Source organism: Streptopelia decaocto (assembly GCF_964273445.1).
Source record: "Streptopelia decaocto genome assembly, chromosome: 6".
NCBI lineage: Eukaryota > Metazoa > Chordata > Aves > Columbiformes > Columbidae > Streptopelia > Streptopelia decaocto.
The window spans coordinates 42405464-42425577 of record NC_138660.1 but is presented as its reverse complement, the minus strand read 5'-3'; the positions used below and the strand labels follow the sequence as shown (position 1 = coordinate 42425577).

The 20114-nt window shown below is 35.4% G+C and overlaps 1 protein-coding gene across 1 annotated transcript in view; it reads left to right on the top strand.

Annotated features, from left to right (window-relative positions):
* The window catches only part of ITGAV (integrin subunit alpha V), a 49578-nt gene extending 31255 nt beyond the window's left edge, over window positions 1-18323 (top strand). Inside the window, exons 19-30 of the mRNA XM_082055360.1 lie at window positions 551-618; window positions 1592-1739; window positions 2916-3008; window positions 4047-4126; window positions 5938-6018; window positions 7041-7146; window positions 7814-7972; window positions 9349-9462; window positions 10957-11070; window positions 11163-11270; window positions 12336-12458; window positions 12833-18323. Coding sequence (XP_081911486.1) covers window positions 551-618; window positions 1592-1739; window positions 2916-3008; window positions 4047-4126; window positions 5938-6018; window positions 7041-7146; window positions 7814-7972; window positions 9349-9462; window positions 10957-11070; window positions 11163-11270; window positions 12336-12458; window positions 12833-12928 — 1290 coding nt within the window. The 3' untranslated portion in view covers window positions 12929-18323. The remainder of the gene's footprint in view (window positions 1-550; window positions 619-1591; window positions 1740-2915; window positions 3009-4046; window positions 4127-5937; window positions 6019-7040; window positions 7147-7813; window positions 7973-9348; window positions 9463-10956; window positions 11071-11162; window positions 11271-12335; window positions 12459-12832) is intronic.
* Window positions 18324-20114: the final 1791 nt, after the last annotated feature.

Here is a 20114-nt window from a genome sequence, read left to right as displayed (position 1 = left end):
TAAATTTCTTTTTTGACATGTTATTCCTTAGCACTGGACATCCTTTTCATGCATATTGATTAACAGTTTTCTGGAGAAAAGCAATTAGAGTAGTATTTGAAGATGTTAATCTTGAAGGATTGGACTGTTTTGTCCACTGCTCCTGTATGTTATGTATTTTGTGTTTATCTCTATAGTTCTCTTAAGGGAATAAACACAGTTATTCTATTTCTGCCCTTGGTGCAAATTTTTACACTTGTTTGTAAAGCAGATATTTGAGATACAACTCAAGATGAACAGATTATTCAAAGTATGGAAAGAGGATTAAGATCTGTAGACATCAGTGCTAGAATTGCAGTGTGGCAGGATTAGGCACAGTGCCCCCATATATCAAAACTCATTTATTCTCATTTGAGACTAATGAGATGAAGATATCTTACAACCAGCTATTTGTGTGTTGTTGTTGTTTTTTTTTTTTTTTTTAATTTGGTGGTGAAAGAGTGTTATTGGGAATGCATGTTAGAACAGATGCAGGAATTATTAAAACAATATAAATTTGTTTTTTTCATAGGCACACATTCTGCTGGATTGTGGTGATGATAATGTCTGTAAACCAAAGCTGGAGGTTTCAGTAGAAAGGTAAATACATGAGAAAAATACTTCAGAGAAAAGTAACTTCCCTGCTTGAATTCTAAACTTCAAGAGATTGTAATACTTTTGTTACAAGGATGCATTGAAATAAGTAGGACTCCTCATTGTATACAATCTAAATTTATGATTATTTGTTTTAAGACAAACTCATTTTCTGCTTTGTAAGCTAATGTCTTTTGCATGTAATACAGGGAGAGCACACATCACTTCCCCCTACCCTGGCTCCCACTATAAGTACCCAGTATTTATTTGTATATTTGGCAAACTGGACATGCATAGCAAGCATAAAACAGTGTTAGCTGTAATTGTATCACTGTTCTGTTATTTAATACTAGATAGATACAAGAAGATGAGAACAGGAATGATTCTATCCAGCCAAGGGGTTGGCACAGTTCTGTGGTCACATGTGTGAAAAAAAAATTGTTTGTACTGGCAATATCTTTTATTAAACATGTAAAAAAGAAACGAGTTTCAACTCGTAATTCTTTCCTGAGTCTGGGCTGTAGCGTATGCACCTGTGTGTAGGTAGCACAGTTCACAAGGACACTCATTCATGCAAATGCTTCAGAAACATTTTACATCAGTGCAGGTACAGTTAGGTTTTGTTGTAGCTGGTGAAACAAAAATACATTGTTGGGAAAGATATTGGTTTTGTATCTGGAACAAATGTATTACAGAGGTCTTGCCTGTATTCTGTAGTTGAGCCTTCCATCCAGTTTGTTGTAAATGTATGCTTGTACTCTGCTAAATAGGCATGTCATTCAGAATGTACACAGTGATCTGTTCGTAGTTGGTTTTTGTTTTAAAAATGTGTCAGTGGTTTTATGGCTTATTGTAAACATTATAAAAAAGATTCTTACAAAATGGCATGTAATATTTGTGCTGTTTTGGTGATTGCAGACATGTTTTTGTTTTAAACATAGCGTAAAGCTCTGCTCATTTTTACACTTGTGTTTTGTAGCGATCAGAGGAAGATCTATATTGGTGATGACAATCCCTTGACACTAATTGTGAGTGCTCAGAACCAAGGGGAAGGAGCCTACGAAGCAGAACTCTTTGTCATTGTTCCACCCCAAGCAGATTTCATCGGTGTTGTTCGTAACAATGAGGTAAAATTACAACTATCTTTCTTCTTTGGCTAGCTGTATTTCAGGTCTTGCTATGGAAGTCCAAGGGAGAGGTTCTGGTGGTGGGTTTTACACTTCAATCTTAAAGCAAAGCATTTTAAAAATGGTCAGGTTCTTCTAAGCCCAGAGGCTTTATAACACCTGGCTGGATGGTTTCAGTGTAAGAGCCTACTGCTAGCAACAAAGGAGAATCATCCTTGTGATGGAGCTCGATACGCAGAGTTTATCTGCTACAAGTCTTTATTTGAGCAGTGCCAATGTTAATTTATTAAATTTAGACTTAGCATGTCATATGGTAGGTAAAGAGCTGGGCACCTCTGAGGCGAAAAGTGATGTTAGGTGTTACTATTCCCTTCCACCTAAGTATGTAGAAAGTCTTGGGTGTCAGTTATCCTGATTACACAGAATATTAAAATTTATTTCCTGACTTTCCCTTTTTGTATTATAAAATGTCTGTATAACTTATATTTATTTGAAGACATGTGGGTGCAGTCCAAATTTCATTTTAGCCCGTTACAGCTATATGTAAGTATTATACTTTCAGATTTTCTTCATCCTTCTTTTCATTCAGTATAATCTATGATCAATCAATGTACCTGTAAAGTTGAAGAATGTTAAGGGGAAAACTATTTTCCCCTATATCAAAAGATTCCAACTTCGATACCACATCCTTCATATGTGTTGGACCCTGCCTTGGTTTGGTTCTCCAGTTTGCCTCTGCTACTAAGAGCTTTGTGATGTGGCTTTATCTGAAATCTGATAACTCCTTTAAGGCCTCTTTTTGAGTAGGCTAATAAGCGTTTGTGCTATTTTGCCTTCCAATCTTTATTTTCCTATGGAGTGTTTTAACCCTTGCCAGATCTTCAAAGTTACTTCACATAGATTTTAAAGAATCATGGAGAAATGCTTTAGGTCACAAAAATCATCAGTGCTACCCAATACAACAGTATTGAATTTATCTTTTTATAGTCTTGGAAAAAGCATCTGTCTTGTTTCAAAAATATTTGTCTCCACGGAGACTTTCATACAAAGATTTTATTTAATTTTAGTGCTTGACTATGTTAAAATTAATAATCTAGAGTTTTTCTCCAGACTTTAATACGGGTGTCCAGATGTAAAGAATTATATTCCTTAATATTTCTTACTGGTTTATTGCAGGCTCTAGCAAGACTGTCATGTGCATTTAAAACAGAGAATCAAACTCGCATGGTAGTTTGTGACCTGGGAAATCCCATGAAAGCAGGAACTAAGGTAAGGTTTGGTCCAGCAGGCGTTGGGGAGCTCAAACAGGGGTGCAGTCGGCATTTCTCTTAATCACAGTAGTGTCTGGGCAGGATGTTTACTCTCAGGAATTGAAGATTAGATCTGTTTGATATTTAGCTGCCCGCATGTTTGGTTGGTTCAGTGCTAATGGTTTTCAACTTTTCAGCTAAATTAAAGGCTGAAAGGAATGTTCATGAGTATTACGATGCAACTCAAGAGGAGTAGCTCACTAAACAGTGGAATTAATGAACTCTGGTCCCTCATGAGTTTGTCTTTAGTTTTCTCTGATATGTATTTCTTAGTATATAACAAAAAGCTAGCTTGTAACACGCCTTTCTCTTAGTGGAAGCCTAATAGTGCTTCTCTCTTCTGCCTGGTTTTATGAAGTTTGAGAGAGAGTTTTGTCTAGTTGAGACCTCTGCACTTCCACCAAATGTAGCTGAATCTAGAAGAATCAAAAAACTAGTAGTGGGACTTGCAGATATTAAGTCAATATGACATAAGTGGTATTTATTTTTGGAGGACATAAAGTGAAAATCAGTCACAATTATTAACACTTTGGGGCTTTGCTTCCAAGAGACTTCTTGAATAGGTGAATAAATACTGCTTCCAAAGTCTTTTGAAGTATATTAAGTTGAACTGTACAGATTTTGAAGCAACTGTCATGTGCTGACTTAGAACAAACCTTGGGAACTGAATTCAGAACCATTAAAGTGCTCCCTGTTCTACAGCACTTTTTGCAACACATAGGGATGCTCAGTTATGTGTAAAATGGGCTGAAGCCAGGGGGTGAGCACGATGTAAACCTTACATTTCTATTTTGTGGCAATGATGCATCAGCTGAAATACACAGACATTTCTACTCTTGGTGAACTGAACAAGTTTAATTTGCCAGTTCTCTGTGTGTGTTCTCTCTATGACCACATGCCTCAAGCAATTTTCTTGTAGTAGAACAGCATTAAGAAGCTTTTATAATGTATTTTATAGTGCACCCACTTAACTATAGTGTTTTTTTTTTTCCTCAAGTTATTAGCTGGCCTGCGTTTCAGCGTGCACCAGCAGTCTGAAATGGATACCTCTGTCAAGTTTGACTTGCAGATCCGAAGGTATGGAAATCTATTGATTATGCACCTCACCTGGCAGATAACATGCCAAGTAAATACATCTGATGTAAAGCCAGAATTTCAGATGTTATGTATTTTGAGGATGAGAGGTATTAAGTCTTTCAGAAAAAGCAATGCATGTGATGGTCTCAGCAGAAGCAACATGCAGTGAACCATTTTAAATGTTGTGCAGCAGCCAGTATAGGAAAGTCTGAAAATTAAATACAACAAAACAGTAGTGTTCCTGTTGACTATAAAATGATCACAGTGCTTTCATAGAAATATGATATATAAATGTGAATTTATACCTAGTGGAGATGATATTTAAGATTTGGAGATGTGATCGGTAGGAATCTCTTTAGCCAATACAGTGTTGTGTTTCTTTATGGACACTACAAATATAGCTGCTTTTTCTTCACCCATGGTGATCCAGAAGCATGTTTTTTTTTCCTTCTCTGTTTTAGGGCTTCCTTTTTTTAAGGTAGTTAGTAAATTATTCTCATCCACATGTGTTTTTCATCTACAAGTGTTAAGTAAGTTTAAACCTGTCATTCTATTTTAATGACACAGTGGTTTGCCATACTGATCAAGGCCTTGACAGCCATTAATTACCTCTCAGATCTCACATTGCTGTCTGCTCAATTTTTTTCATTCCTTCCCCAGCAGCTGGCAAGCTGTGCCAGTGGCATGTCACTCCAGTCCTTCTTTGCAGAAAGTGATCTTCTCTGGGGTGTCTGTCGATTTCCTTAGGCTGATAGCAGTCACTAACTGCTTTTCACTGGGTGAAAAAAGAGTGAGGTTGCTCAAGTCATGCTTCTCTTCTGATGCAAGAAAAAGGAAATTCCTGTAACATTTTGTACCTTTTATGGAAGGAATTTCCTAACATGGCTTCTGAATGCAAGAACAGTGATGCAGTTGAACGCGGTAATCACAGTTTATAGTGACAGGCATTATCAAGGTATTATCTTCAAGAGGTTTTAAAGATCACACTGGTTGTCTTAAACTCACAAAGCTAGATTTCCAAAGCTGGCATGGTTCCTAGCAGAACAACTCTAGTCTCAGAAAGGATGAGGTGCTTACAGGTTGGGGTAAAACACACTATTGCTTGTGTTTTTTGACTATAGCAGCAGCGAAGAATAATTAGCAGATTTAAGAATATCGTTCTAAAGGAAATTGTTTGGTTAGGTAGGTATGTCTAAGGAGATCAGAATTCTGCTCCCAGTTCCATTTTGAGGGAAATAGGAATGTTCTGTTTCTTTGTTTACAAAGGAAGTCTCGAGAAATTTTATGTACGAATGAATCTACGTGCCTTAATATCTGTCATTTCTTGGTATATCTGATGTGTAGGAGTTGGATGTAAACTGTATTCATTTCCTAGTTTAAACACTGAAGAGACATCAGCAGAAATAGCCCTAGCATGCTTTCCTGCCCTGAGAGCAGTGTGAGGCCAACAAGTCCCTGAGCAAAGCAGATGCCCTGAAGTGGAACTTAAGGCTCTGCTCGCTGTATAGTTGATGTTATCCCACAGCACTGGCATTTGAATTTTCTTACATGTGGCAGGTGAGGAACCAAGTCAGCGTTAGCTTTGTGTCCTTATCAAGTGCTCCCTGCCGAGGGACCTCCACACTGTCCTGAGGGTGGGACTGGCGCGTGTCACTGAGAACTTGCTGAAATGTGCTCCTTAGATTTCAGTACATGTGCTTTCCTACAGTGGCTTAGGAGTCATGCCGTGATGTCACATACAATTATTTTAAGTTCGGTGGTTTTTTACATACTTATTTAATGTAATAAATTGGCTTTTATTTTCTGTGCAGTTCCAACCTGTATGACAATGTAAGTCCAGTAGCATTCTATCAGGCTGACCTTGCCATTTTAGCAGCTGTTGAAATTAGAGGGTAAGCATTGATACTGTTTTAATAAATGTATTTCTCAAATGAGCTTTGTATGTTTGCTTCTTTATAATTCAATGAATGTTCTTTCAGGTGTGCCTAAGTTTTTAGTTGTAAAGAAAATATGATTCTCTCTAGACACCCTTTGGAATTTCACATCTTAAATAATTCTAGGTAATTACAAAATGATTTCCAATAAGGAATGTTGTGCCTCCATTACTAAAGCTTTTTTTTAGAAGAAAAAAATTCACCCCTTTTTTTTGCAGTTGTACACATTTCTCCAGGTCACTTTCCTTCTCCACAAACTGACTGGGTTTGCATCCGAAAACCCCTGTAAACTCTTTTAAAGCTGAAGTTGAAAATTCTATTGAAGATAAGTTTGCAATGCCCTCACCTTCTTCACTCTTAAGCATAGTATTAATATTGTAATGACTCCATTACCTCTGTTACTTCTGCTTACCAGAAACCTATCCTTCACACCTAAAAGCTCTACAGTCCCCTTAGTTAACTCAGCCAGTAATCTCTGATTCCTGAGTCATCACTTTTTAAAATTTCCACTACATTAATTATTGTGATATAATTTTGTTAATATCTGAGAGGTGGGGAGATGGCACAACTGAAAAGCATTATCGCCAGCTTCACTGTTTTCAGTGCACGCTCAATTATTCTTACGACCGTACTGATAAATCTCTACATCATCAATATTTCTCATAATTGAAGTACTTCACACTTTGGTTTTTGGAGGTCATGTATCTTAATTCTTTTAATGGTTTACTAGATATTGTAGGTTGAACTCAAAGTTTAGAACAGGAAAAAAAAGTCTTGAAATAGAAGGTTCATTTTTCCATGTAGACAAAAAAAACGGAACATTTAGTATGCAAGCCACTCAGCTTCTGTTGGTTTTGTTCTTATATACAGGAGATGAAAAATTGGAGATTGTATTTAAAGTGTGTTGATTTTTTTGACATGTTCTAGAGAATTACTCATTTCACTCTTTCCAATAACCACTTGTTTGTTCCACTGTTTAGTGTGTCTTCTCCTGATCACATATTCCTTCCTATTGCAAACTGGCAGCCAAAGGAGAATCCAGAAACAGAAGATGATATTGGGCCTCTAGTTCAGCATATCTATGAGGTATGCAATTACTACTGATTTCAGTTACACAGTTCTGTAATAAATTAAAAGAAATAAATATTTTGGTGTAGGTTTTCTCTAGAGTGAATAATTTTTTTTTTTCCTTCATTTCTTTCTTGCATGCAAACAATTTATTTTTTAAGTGCTGGGTCAATAATTGGTATCTGCAAGAAGGGTTGGAATGCCTGCAATTAGTGTAACTGCAGTGCCCAGATAGAAGGGACTGATTTTTTTACATCATTACACATTCTTTATTTTCTTTTCTAACCCTTTGAAATATAGATAAGACTTGAAGGAACTTGAACTCAGAAAATGACTCATGGCTGTAAATTATTCAGTGTTCTCATTTGTATTCCAACTGTTCTGAATCATTACTGTAACATCTTTTGCCTTGAAAAATTATATGTAAAATTTTCTTCAAAAAATGATCACAGCTTTAATGTAGATTTTTTTTAATTAAACAAAACTTACTGAGAGTTCTGCATGAATAAGAGTAGTTAAAAATTGTTCTAGAACTTAGAAGACCATTTACATAAAGAAACTTATAGGTGTATGTGTCTGTGTTCAGAGCATCTTGGCTGAGACACCTACAATGGCTGTGATGAGTGCAATAGACTACAAAAAACCCCACATTTTTAACCTCTGTTAATTTTATTTTCATAATCAGCTGAGAAACAACGGTCCAAGTGCATTCAGCAAGGTGATGATGAATCTGCAGTGGCCTTACAAATATAAAAACTATACCCTGTTGTATATTGTTCAGTATGAAATCGATGGTCCCATGAACTGCACTTCTGATATGGAAATCAATCCATTGAAAATTAAGGTAAGCAGGACTTGTGTTTTTGTTGGAGTGGAATAAAGTATATTTGTTTGTTTTGGAAACATGCTCAAAATACCCAGACCCCTGAGAATCTCTAACACTGTCTGAGTTAAGTTTTCATCTGTTGCTGAGGAACAAGACTGTTCTGTTTTATAGTACTTGTCAATGTGTATAGCAGGTGAAACAAAAGGCAGACAATAGAATGTCATCCCAGAGATAAATTTGGCTTATTTCTTTTTTTTTTTCTTGAAGACTGTGCTGTGTGAGTTTTAAGTCCAAAGCAATGGAAATATATTTAATGTAGTCATGAACAAAAACATTCCAGATGCTTCTGGGCTGTTTATGTAAATTTTCTGGGTTTTATTTGTTGGAAGAAGATGGCATCATACTAGCTTATTTCTTTAGGCTTTCATCCAAATGCCACAGAGGTCAATAGGGGTGTTTCACTGGGGCTTAAAAGTATGCTATCACTGCTGGCAAAACAGGCAGTTTGCAGAGCACAGAGCAGAAGAAACCCCTTTTTAAGTTGAACTAGACAAAGAAACAGCAGGTAAAAACCTGCAAGTTTGATTGAGAGCAGAGAGCTGAATTCTAAGACAATTTAGAACAAGTAGTAGAAATCAGTATATTACTTCTAGAAGAGTTTAAGTGAACATATATATAAAAATACTAAGGAAAGATATTTTATGTATAGAACAACGAGGAATAATCATCTGTCTTTGATAATCGAAGGCAACTTTAGTGAATATATGAATACTGATTTCCCGTGCTTTTGCTGCACCAGTTGTAATATATTTTTTACAACTCTCCTGTAAGTTTTCTCATATAAATTTGTAATGTAGAGGGCAAGTAGCATGGCTCTGCCTAGTCCCATATGTAAATTTGCAATATTGCATTGCGAATTTCTAAGGGATTACTGAAATAATTTATTAAACCTACTGTATACTTTGTCAAGCCCATCATTAAAAAGTTTTTGATTATGTCTGGACATGTGTACGCATGTACAGGGGTATGTGGTACATCAGTATCTTACTAGTGCTGCTTTTACAAAGTTAGAAACGTTGAAGAAAAATCTTTATTAAAAGATTGCAAACTTGAATTATTTATTGCAGTCTAAGAGTATTTTTTTTTCTATACTTGTAAAACTTTTGAGTTGAAGAAGAATTAAGATACCGAAGGCTCTGTGTTAGTTATTAGTAGAAATGTGCATCAGTGATCTAGAAAAGGCAGGAGTAACATTTTAATTCCAGCTGCAGGTAAAGCCAGGTTCAGAAGAATAGCTACTAAAGAGAGAAACCTGAGCAGTTATTATTTTCTTGACCTTAACTTTGAAGTGTGCAAGAATTATTTATTATTTGGGTTTCCTTGGTGTATCCTAGATTTCTGCTTCTAAAGATGATGATAAGAATGAAACACTTAGCAGGGAAGATAATCGCAATCATCGGATCAGTCGAAGGGATGTCACTGCCATTGAAGGAGATGTGCATACTTTGGTAAGCTCTCAGCATTGATACTGTTGAGGATGTGGGGTTTTTTTGTCTTTTTAGTGGGTTTTTTCGTGTTTTTCTTTGGTTGTTTTGGGTTTTTTTGTTTGTGGGTTTTTTTTTTTTTGTTTGGTGGTTTGTTTTTTGTTTTGGGTGGATTTTTTTGTTTGGTGGTTTGTTTGTTTGTTTGTGGCTTTTTTTAATGAAGATGGAGATGAAAGTTCCATGAGATGAAGAAACATTTCAGAAAATCCATGTTCTGTATTTAAATGGTTAACAGACAAAGTCATGCTCTGGAGCTGTTTTGGTTCATTTTTCCAATGCACACCAGTTTTTCTCAGGGTCGTCAGCCAATGAGGCTTGTGCCTACAGTTTTGTTCTAAGTCCTTAAAAACCAAGGTCAAGTTAAACACTTGAGTCAGTCTTCTATATTGTGCTATTCCCTGCATTTGAAAACCAACATTCCATAGGAGGAAGGCTGGTAAAACAGGACAAGTGAGAAGCAGCAATGAGTGCTGCACTCATCATCTTTGTGACAAATTCCGGATTTCATAACAATTGTTTCCCAGCGGATCCTTGGCTGTTCTGTGATCAGACACGTGGAGGACCCATCCTTTCTAAACAAGATTGGGAATAATCTGTAATATGAAGTAAATATATTGTCATATCATGGTCTCTGCTTTGGGCAAGGCAGGACAAGCCGGCAGCGGGAGAGATGCTTGGCAGTTCAGGGTGGAGCAAAGTGTCAGGGAGTGCAGCCCTGATTCCAGAAATGTTCAGACTTTGGAGAGGACCAAAAAAGGGACGAGTAAAGAAAGTGAAAATACAAAGTAATATCCAATATTCGTAAAAATTTCAGAGTTGTATTATGCTTACACTGGCAGCTGTATCTACACTGTATAGTGTTTTAGTGTATCGCTAAAATCGTGAGTATAAAATGAAGCTTTGTTTTGCTCTGCTTTCTTCTTGAAATACTGATTGTTTAGCATCAATATTATCTGATAGATTTTGATAGAAATATGTTTGACAAAGGCCACTTGAACTTCAGTAGTCCTAAGTATGGCTTATAGATCAGGTCAGTCAGTCAAGTTTGGAGACTTCCACTGAATGCAACAAAGCATATGTTGTTGGCACCGAGTGCTGCTAATTGCCATGAGTTTTCCCATCAAACAACATGTGGAGGATTGTGATGTGAATAGACCAGAAACTGCCCCTCACGCTCTGGCATTTTTTCCTACATATGTAGATAAAGTATGTACCTTAAAGGTGCTGTGAGCTGCTTCACCTTTGGGATACAAGTGGCTCATGTAATTTTCTGAATGCAAACTTACAGAAAACCATTAAGCAAATATTCAATACTAGGGTTTATTTAATATATTTGAATAGTTTGTGGTGCTTTGCCAGGAAAATAGGACATAAGGTATGTATACGAGTAAAGTAATGCCATTAACAACTTTTCAAGTGTTTTCATATTTGGAATATCCTTCCTGTTTTTATATGCAGGGCTGTGGAAATGCTGATTGTTTGAAGATAGTCTGTCAAGTTGGCCACCTGGAAAGGGGAAAGAGTGCAATATTGTATTTAAAATCACGCCTGTGGACCCAAACTTTCATGAATGTGAGTGACTGTGAATATTCTCTCCCTGCTTCTGAAACATAAAGTGATTTTTGAATCCAGATGAAACACTAATTTTGCTTTTTCTTACACAGAAAGAAAATCAGAATCACTCCTATTCTCTCAAATCATCTGCTTCTTTCAATGTTATTGAGTTCCCTTATAAGAACCTTTCCTTTGAAGATATCCACAATTCTACAGTAGTAAGTCATTTACATCCAGCTTGAGTTACCATATAGAATTATTTCAAAATTAATATAAAACCAGTGATTGTTGAGTAGCTTTTTTGTGGCTTGTGATTTTATCATAGTATTTACTAATATATTAATTTCAGTTATACACATACAACTGAGGGTAAAACAAATTTTTGTACTAAAACTAGAGTTAACAATATTTGTAGCTTTAAAGACTTTAACTGAAAATGAAAAAAATGATGGTGAATGGTCCTGATGTTCTTGTTAATGCCATTGTTGTTAGAGAAATATTTTACTTGAAGTTTGTCTTCTACTGTAGTAGCACCTAGAGCTTGAATAAGGACCTTTATTATATTATATGAAGTGCTATGTGAATGTGGAACAAAAAGACCATCTGTGCCCAAATGTGTTTCAAATAGAAAGGAGACAGAGTGCAAACAGGAAGGAAGATACGGGCCATTTATTTGGGCTGCCAAATTAAAAGGTTTTGGTAGGCACTATCGTATAATAAGCCTCAAGAAAGGGGTTGAAAATTATTGTGACTGATCTATTTTTGAGTATGGTTTCTAATGACTATTATTAACACTTGTTTTTTCTCTCTAAGCCTTGTGGAATTGTTTTTTATTTCAAGGAATACCTCTTTTTAAGAAAAAAAGGAAAAGCCCTGAAATCTTTTTCTCTAATTCCCAAATATTTCCAGATTTCTACAGTTTTACTGAAAATCATTGAGCATTGCAGAAAAGCAGACTACATATTGCCATGGTATCACTGATTAAAAAAACAACCAAACAAAACAAAACCCCATACACCTAAAACAAATAAACCCCCTCAAAACAACAACAGCAAAAACCACAACCCTGTTTTTATTTTATTTTGAAATCCTATTAAATTTGGGTCAGTGTGGCCTTTGTCACAATTTATAGCTGTTTACTGACATTGGAGAGAAAAAGTAATTTATGATGGATTAAGATTATTTTAAATACTATAGAATAAACATATAAAAGACTTCAACTTCATGAATGAGCTCAGCATGTTGCTGCTGTGCGAACTGTGATTTATTGTGTTTTTCTTTAGGTTACTACAAATATTACATGGGGCATTCAACCACAACCTATGCCTGTGCCAGTGTGGGTCATAATTCTGGCTGTCCTAGCAGGATTATTGCTCTTGGCTGTTCTAGTGTTTGTTATGTACAGGGTAAGTACCGTATTTGAGGTTTTGATATTGTTTTCCATATTAGTGATGTTATTATTTCAACTAGTACCAGCAGCTTGCAGAAATACCTTGGTCCCCTAATGATCTGAATCAGTTAAGCTTTTGGATAACAGTAAAAACTTTTCAGCTTTGTCAGGAAGAATAAAAGATGATGTCTGTGATTGCGTTCAATTATTTGGTTTAATTTTTCAGCTGATATTTATTGGCTTTGGAGGTCAAAAATATGGAAGAAGAGAGGAGGAGGGAAAAAAGTCAAATATCTAATCAGTTAAGAACTGATCAAGAAGGACAGAGAAAGAATGTGCATATGCTTTGAAAATCACTGTGCCATTTCTTTATTCTTCTCTGAATCACAGATGGGATTTTTCAAACGTGTGAGACCACCTCAGGAAGAACAAGAAAGGGAACAACTACAACCACATGAGAATGGAGAAGGAACATCAGAAGCTTGAGCAGAGCTTTATCTGTAAGACATTCTGAAATTTTAAAATGCCTACATCTTGGTTATGAATATTGGTCTCCCCAGTATGGAAAACACTCTGACTGCAAAGCTGCTGCTCTCAGAAGGTATCGGCATGTACAAAATAAGAGCAATATATTTTAAACCTCCTTTTTGTATTAATTATGTTCATACATGTGACTAATGCATCTGCACTGATTTGTGTGTGAAAAAAATTGAGTAATATGTAGTACCATGATTTTGCTTATTGGGATGTAAGAGACATCATCCTTTTTGATTCTGCATTTGCTCTTGAAGCCAGCAGCTTCTGTAGATACTTGCTGGACTACACATTTAGTTTTTATTTTTGTTGGGAGCATTTCATTTCATAGTTCTTGGAAGCTAGTTGCACAAAAAAAAAATGAACACAGCTTGTTTTACAAGACTGAAGACTATTCTTTGACCCATTAATTCTGCTGATGATTTTCCTCCTGCTCCAAAAATGGGAGAAATTATTCAGTGGAATCATGCACATCTGATAGCTATTCTGCATGCCTGCCTGCTCAGTCATCTATCTTGTGGTTTCCCTCTAGACTTTACAAATATTGTTCTCCAGGTTCCGGGTCTTTTACTGAAGGGATTGAGCCTAGAGGAACAGAAGTGCATGGTAGAAAGCTGGATATGATGTACTTTTTATGGGACCTAGTGAAAAGATTTAGGGCAAGATCCAAAGACTCTGCTGTGTATTTCCATGGAGCAGGATCTAGGTGTTCATGGCAGCATGGATCCATTCAGGTACTGCCAGGAACAAAATGTTAGACTGTGGCTGCCAACAGACATGTCTGATGAGAAGACCCACAGCCTCTATGTTCACAAGTCAGACGTCCACAGGGTTTGAAGATAAGTCTGTATATTACTTGGCTTCAATTTCAGTTTCTGGCAAAACAGTTGAGGGAATCTTTGTGACAGGTTACCTGATGCACAGTAGGGAAACTGATAATAATTCTCATATTCCGCGGTTGACCGTGTGTAAGTGCAGGATGGAATAATATAGGGACTGTTCAAACTAGACTATCTGCCAGCCAAATTTATCTAGATTACATCAGTACTTCAGCCACACTTACACCCATCCTGAGAGAACAGTGAGCTTGTCAAATGAAGCAGAGCCTGGCTGGCAATGAGAGAGGATTTGAAAACAGAAGGTTGATTTGGCTTGTTTTGTGTCATTCATTCATTGTTTCATTCATTGTATGTTTCATTGCACAAAACACATTTCATTGCACAAGACATTTCACTATGTTCAAGACATTTCACTACTGGAAAAGACACTAAATATTTTGTTTCATTGTTGCTTTTTTTTAAGCACACCAAAATTTCAGTGGTTTAAAGCCACGGGTCGTTATTAGCTTATTTCCCCCATCATTGGTGTGGCAAAGTGAAGCTTCTTATGAGAGAACAAAAGAACATGGGCAATATGCATTTTGTAGACATGTAACTGCAAATTAGGTGGTTGTTCGGCTTGTAACCACGTGTAACCGTGTTGCACAAATCCTAGAGTGGATATACTTACAACTATTACAAAGGTGCCTTATAGGAGATTTGTTTATTCTCTATTAAAGAAAAAAAAAAGGAATAAATTACAGTATGAATCCCCTGTATGCAGCCACATACAGAAAGGAAGACTTCTACTAGAATTATGCTAGTGAGGTTTCAAGTAGATAAGTTCTTAAAAGGCCAAAAACTCTGGTTTGGGTTTTTATCGTGAGGTTTTTGTTCAAAGCTGCATCTCCCCCATAAGTACTGCAATGCCCAGTAAACCCAGAATCATCTGAAATGAACAGTTTGATCCAGCTCTCATTTCTGCATCCTTTCTGAGATTTAAAATCATTAAGTCCATTCTTACTCACTGAACCGTGATGGTATTTGAGCCATTAAGGGAGACAGCATGAAGTCTGTGGGGGCCCATATTTATAAGATACAGGCTTGCTTATTTATCCATTCACATCTTTTTGTTTTAGAAAATCTGTTTAGATATAATTAGTTTCTATGAGAGGGTGTAGGGCATAATTCCACTTTCACTGAATTTTCAAGGTCTTCAGTGTGGCCAACATTTTATTTTTGTCTTTACTTCCAGTATTGTGCCTAGTAATATGGTAAAGAATCAGGAGTCAGGCTTTAATCCTGGCCTCAAAATGTGACTTATAAAACACAATTTCAGTTACTTACACAGGCTTCTAGTTCACACGCTTTGTCAGCAGATTATATGCAAGGAGATTGTTTTTTCCCAGTCTTAATCTGAGTAGGTTAAGACGTTTAAGACGCTGTCAGACAGATTATAGCTCTAATTCTTACATGTGTGCTTTCATTACATGTATACACTCTGTTGACTTGAAATTTATTAGACTACTTGCATGTCTAGGCATTATAAGGAGATGAAAATTTAAAAAAAAAAAAAAAAAAAAGGCATGACCAAGATCTCTTCAGCTCACATGGAAGGGATACCATAGCGTTGTTAATGTTGGTGCTAACTGCACCTGAATTTTACTGTGGCAACTGAACTGGAAACTCTCATTTTGCTGATTTTTCAGGATAAAAAGGTACATGTTATTAGTACATCTACTGTAGCTATGGGAAGTTTCTTCCATTTATTGAAGTTACATAAAGAAAGACTTACTTAAGTAACTTTTATTTTCTTGCATTCCACTGGAGAGTAAAAGCAAATAGTTGCTTCTCCCATGTCCGCTAATTTCCAGTTTGGTTAAATAAAAATCAGTAGCATATGAAAATGGAGTATACAGGTTACTTTGTGAACATAAATGTAGCACCCCAAATTCAGTTTAAAGTAACATTTGTTTCTGGAAGGTTCTGAACAGGATCTTTTTCTGTATGAGGGTGCAGAAAACATATGATACCACATTCTAGATTCAGCAATAATATTACAGACTATATATATACTTGTGTCAGTATAAATTTCATACTGACTTACAAGCATCAATGTAATCTTATAGCAAATACTGTAGAATGATGTTAAAACTTTTAAAGAAAATTGAAACAATGTATTTTAAAATGAAATTAATGCCCTCGAGTCAAAATTGATATGCATAAAATGCATACTGCAAGCATTAAAAAAATGCAAGTACAGTAACAGAGAACTAGTGGTCTTTTGAGTATGTTTCACAAGCATAGTTTTTATGAATATAGATCCACAGCTATGTAATTGTTTAGACAGTGAAAACATTTTAAAAGAGCTATACGTTCTATAATGAAATATGAAATCTAAAAGTACTCCAGTTTGCGATTATTGCGGAATCTTATGATCAACATTAAAAAGTGATTTCAATTACAAAATGCATGTTATCTATTGCTATATTTGACAATATTTAGAAAAAGTAAAGCAAGGAACCTAATTTAGTAGTTTACATTTCTTTCAAGAACCTACCGAATTATGGAGAAAGCTTTTGTTTTAAGCATGACTGCAAAGTCAAATGTGGGATACATTTGTCAACATAAGTTGAAATATTTGAGGAAATGTTCACAGATGTCATTATCAAGTTTACAATATTTTGTCTCATTTTTCTGTGTAGAGTTTTGATTTACATGTTGATCTTTGATTCACATAATGCTTGTGGAATCTTTAAGAAAGTTTATTAGATATACTCTTTCTTTATAAAACATTTATTCCAAACAAAGATGTTTAATATTTAGTTGTTACTAAAGTTGTGTCCATGCTTAAATAGTCTTTAAGGTAAACTCTCACAGATATGTTGAAAATATTTTGGCTATAATCAGCATATTCTTGGCGCTTTGAAGGATTCATGTTGCACTTAGACTTTTTTTTTTTTTCCCAACATTTGTGTTTGCTGTTTGTTACCTTGGCATAGGCCCCACACTACTTTTTTCCTACAGCCTCACAAAAAGTCACAGAGCAGCATCACCCTGGTGAAAATCTAGACTAAGACCTATTCCACAGTCTAATGAAGTCACAGAAAACCTGACATTTTATTGCAACTTTGAATGTGACACTTTGTGTTCAATGCTGCTGGCTGTTAAGAGAAAATAAACAGGATTTTATAAAATAAAAATGGAAATTTAAAAAAAAATATCAAAAGGTGGTGGCAGACCACAGATGAGCCTTACAGCAAAGAGAGTTTTTTTTCTTTGTTTACTTCTGAGATGGGAAGAACCCGTTAGCTCTCTGGCAGTGGCCTCCTATCACAAAAAAATCCCACGGTTTGGATCATGATGATGTGCTGAGCTCTAATAACTCTCATTGACTTGAGGGGGATCTGAACTCTTTGGTACTGAATCTCTAGCTTCTAATTCCCAAGTGCAATATAACATGATCAGAGCTAGTTCACTGCCAAGTCATCTGTTTATTTTTGTTTGCTTAAGAAGGGATGTAGCATTTGCTGACTTGCAGTGGTCAATATTTCTAAGGCTATTAACAAAACCAGTGTGTTAAATTGAGGTGATAAATGAATGGGATTGAAAGTTTTTGATCACCCACATTGGGTGAAACATGATGTATATTCCAAATGTATCCATTACTAGCTCTTGAGGTGTTGAGAATTGGTACAATATTCTTTAAGTCCACTGCGGAAATTTTGACTAGAGACTATATAATAATGGGTTTGAGTCTGTAGTGCTACTACTGTTTCATGTGATTATGGTATTCAGTGTTTTGGTCTATTTTTTCCAGTGCGTAGAGTTTTTGTATAATACAGGAAATCTAACAAATCTAACCTTTCATGCAATGACCTTCTCCAAAGATGCTGCATTGAGGTTGAGTAACTTGACCCTTGGCTTTTGCAAAGTAAATGAAGATTTAATGTAGCATTTGAATCTTAAAAAAAACTTTTACAGGTTTATGTGGCCCTTTCTAGTTCATGAAGGAAATCTGTGTTTGCTATGATACAAATATGTTAAAAATGTAACATTTTATTTCTTTGTAATAGGATTTTTTTTATTGTCATTTTTGCTCGTGCATTGAATCAGTAGAGCATTGTTTGCACAAGCAGAAAATTAACATACTAATGAGAGTGCTGTATTTTGGGTTTCTTAGTAAATACTTGTAACATAAATGGGAATATTTTAAGTAACTATGAACTTGTTTCAAAGGTCTTCGGTACATTTAAAGAGAGCAATATACATTTGAAGTCACCTTAATTTTATTAAATTATAAATCTTGAAAAAAGTGGGTATTGTGGCACAGTAATTTTGTACTGATATCAAATATATAGCTTTTCAGCTATGGTTTTCTTTTCATCCTAATTCAAATTTAATTGATTTTATTAGGTTGTATTTTTCTAAATATGTATACAATTTCAAAATATTATGATTGGAGAAACTGAAAAATGTAAGTATTGAATTGATATTTAGAATTTTGGAATAAAACACTTCTTAATGAACAGGCATTTTTTTCTTTTTTCATCCCGGGCGTATTTTTAGGAATGCATTTGATTCATCAGAAAATATTTCATAGTATATGTTTGTAATCCACAGTTATCTACTAAATACAAAAAGGTCACATTAACACATTCTCAGCTAAAGCAGCACATATTAACTTTGAGTCAAATAATTTTGCAATCACAAGCAAGGAGGAGGATTTAGTCACAAATTATATTCTGTCACCAGAAAACCAATTTCCTACAAAAATTTTATACACCAAAAGTAAATATTTCAGATTTTATAGCTGCCATATCACTTTAGAATACAGTAAATTCTTTTCCTTTGCTTAGGAAAATTCTCAGGTGGCATTTCTTGCTGTATTATTAGAGGCTAATTTTATCTTAATATTACATGCTTTCTGATTAACAATCATACTTATGAACATCTCATCGATATATTGTCTAATATACATAAAGAATTAGATTAGTGCTACCAGCAGCTGATCTTCTCACAAGGTATTTCACAATTCATCTGTTTTATTCCATCTTTCTGATAAACCTTCTACAAGTTTGGTGCTGAATCATTACCTCTCTTGACAGCCATACAGGACATGCTGTAAGAGTAAGCTTGCAGGACAGAAATGCACAACACAGGCCTCCAAATGTGAGAAGCAAACGAAAAATTACAGTAAAATACCCCATTACTAGTCTCTACCATTTCACATGCAAACCATGTCTCTTATTGTTTTTCATAGAATTTTTCAGAATCTATCTACATTTATATTTCTGTGCAATTTGTGTATATGCTTTTCAGTCCCTGACAAAATATCAGAAGCCATGTATATCCCTTCAGTGGTTGATGATGAAGGTTGTAACTTGTTTAGTTTGAAGAGTATGCAAACAACGTTTAAAGACTGCAGGAGTTACTGCTGGACAAATTTCCTCAAGTAAATACTCAGGTAGTTGAAATAAATTACCAACTTTCATCTCTTTTCAAAGAAAATTTGGTTAAAAAAACTGTAATCCAGATCATGACTTTTTTCTGAAATGGGTGCCATTGTGTACTCTAATCCCTTCTCAGCAATTTATCTAAATGAGGTACAAACACTTAATTTCCACATGTGTTATTCCTCTTTTGGAGCCATATTCAATAAACTTTTGTAACCCATTTAGCAGATTTGATTTAGAACTATAAATGAGTAATTGTGCATATTCATATCATCAACAGTACTTTAAAACGTTGTGGCTACTAAGCTTGTTCAGCTATTCCTCTACAACTAAACTTAATTTATATCTTTCTAAAAGCCTGAGTGTACAAACATTTGGAAATGAACATGTAGGTGATCCACACTTTCTCAATACCACATACTCATTTGTCAGATTCATTAACAAAGGAAGCAGATTGCTCAAAGCATTGGCTAGCTTTCTGTAGACCCTGTTCTTCCACCTGACAACACAATGTTACAGGGATTCCAAAAAGAATTCAGCTCTTAACAGGGGTTGTGCAGAAGCAGACTGTTTTTCTTTGCAGTGCCCAGATAAAAGGTTGAAATAGAAAGCTGGGTGAGAGGACTTTAACTAGGCAATTAGGCACTGAACAAATGTTTTCTAAACAAAAGATAAAACAGATCACCTTTGCAAGCTGCTGAAGGAGGGTTCCACATCAAGTAAATAATTGTTTTGTCTGGGTTTTGTACACTTATTTGACAGGGCCTTTCAAGTAAGCATGAAATGAAGTTTTCATGGCACAGATATTTTTTGGTGGAAGGAAAGCTGACATACTCAAACTATTCTAAAGAAAAGTATTGAATA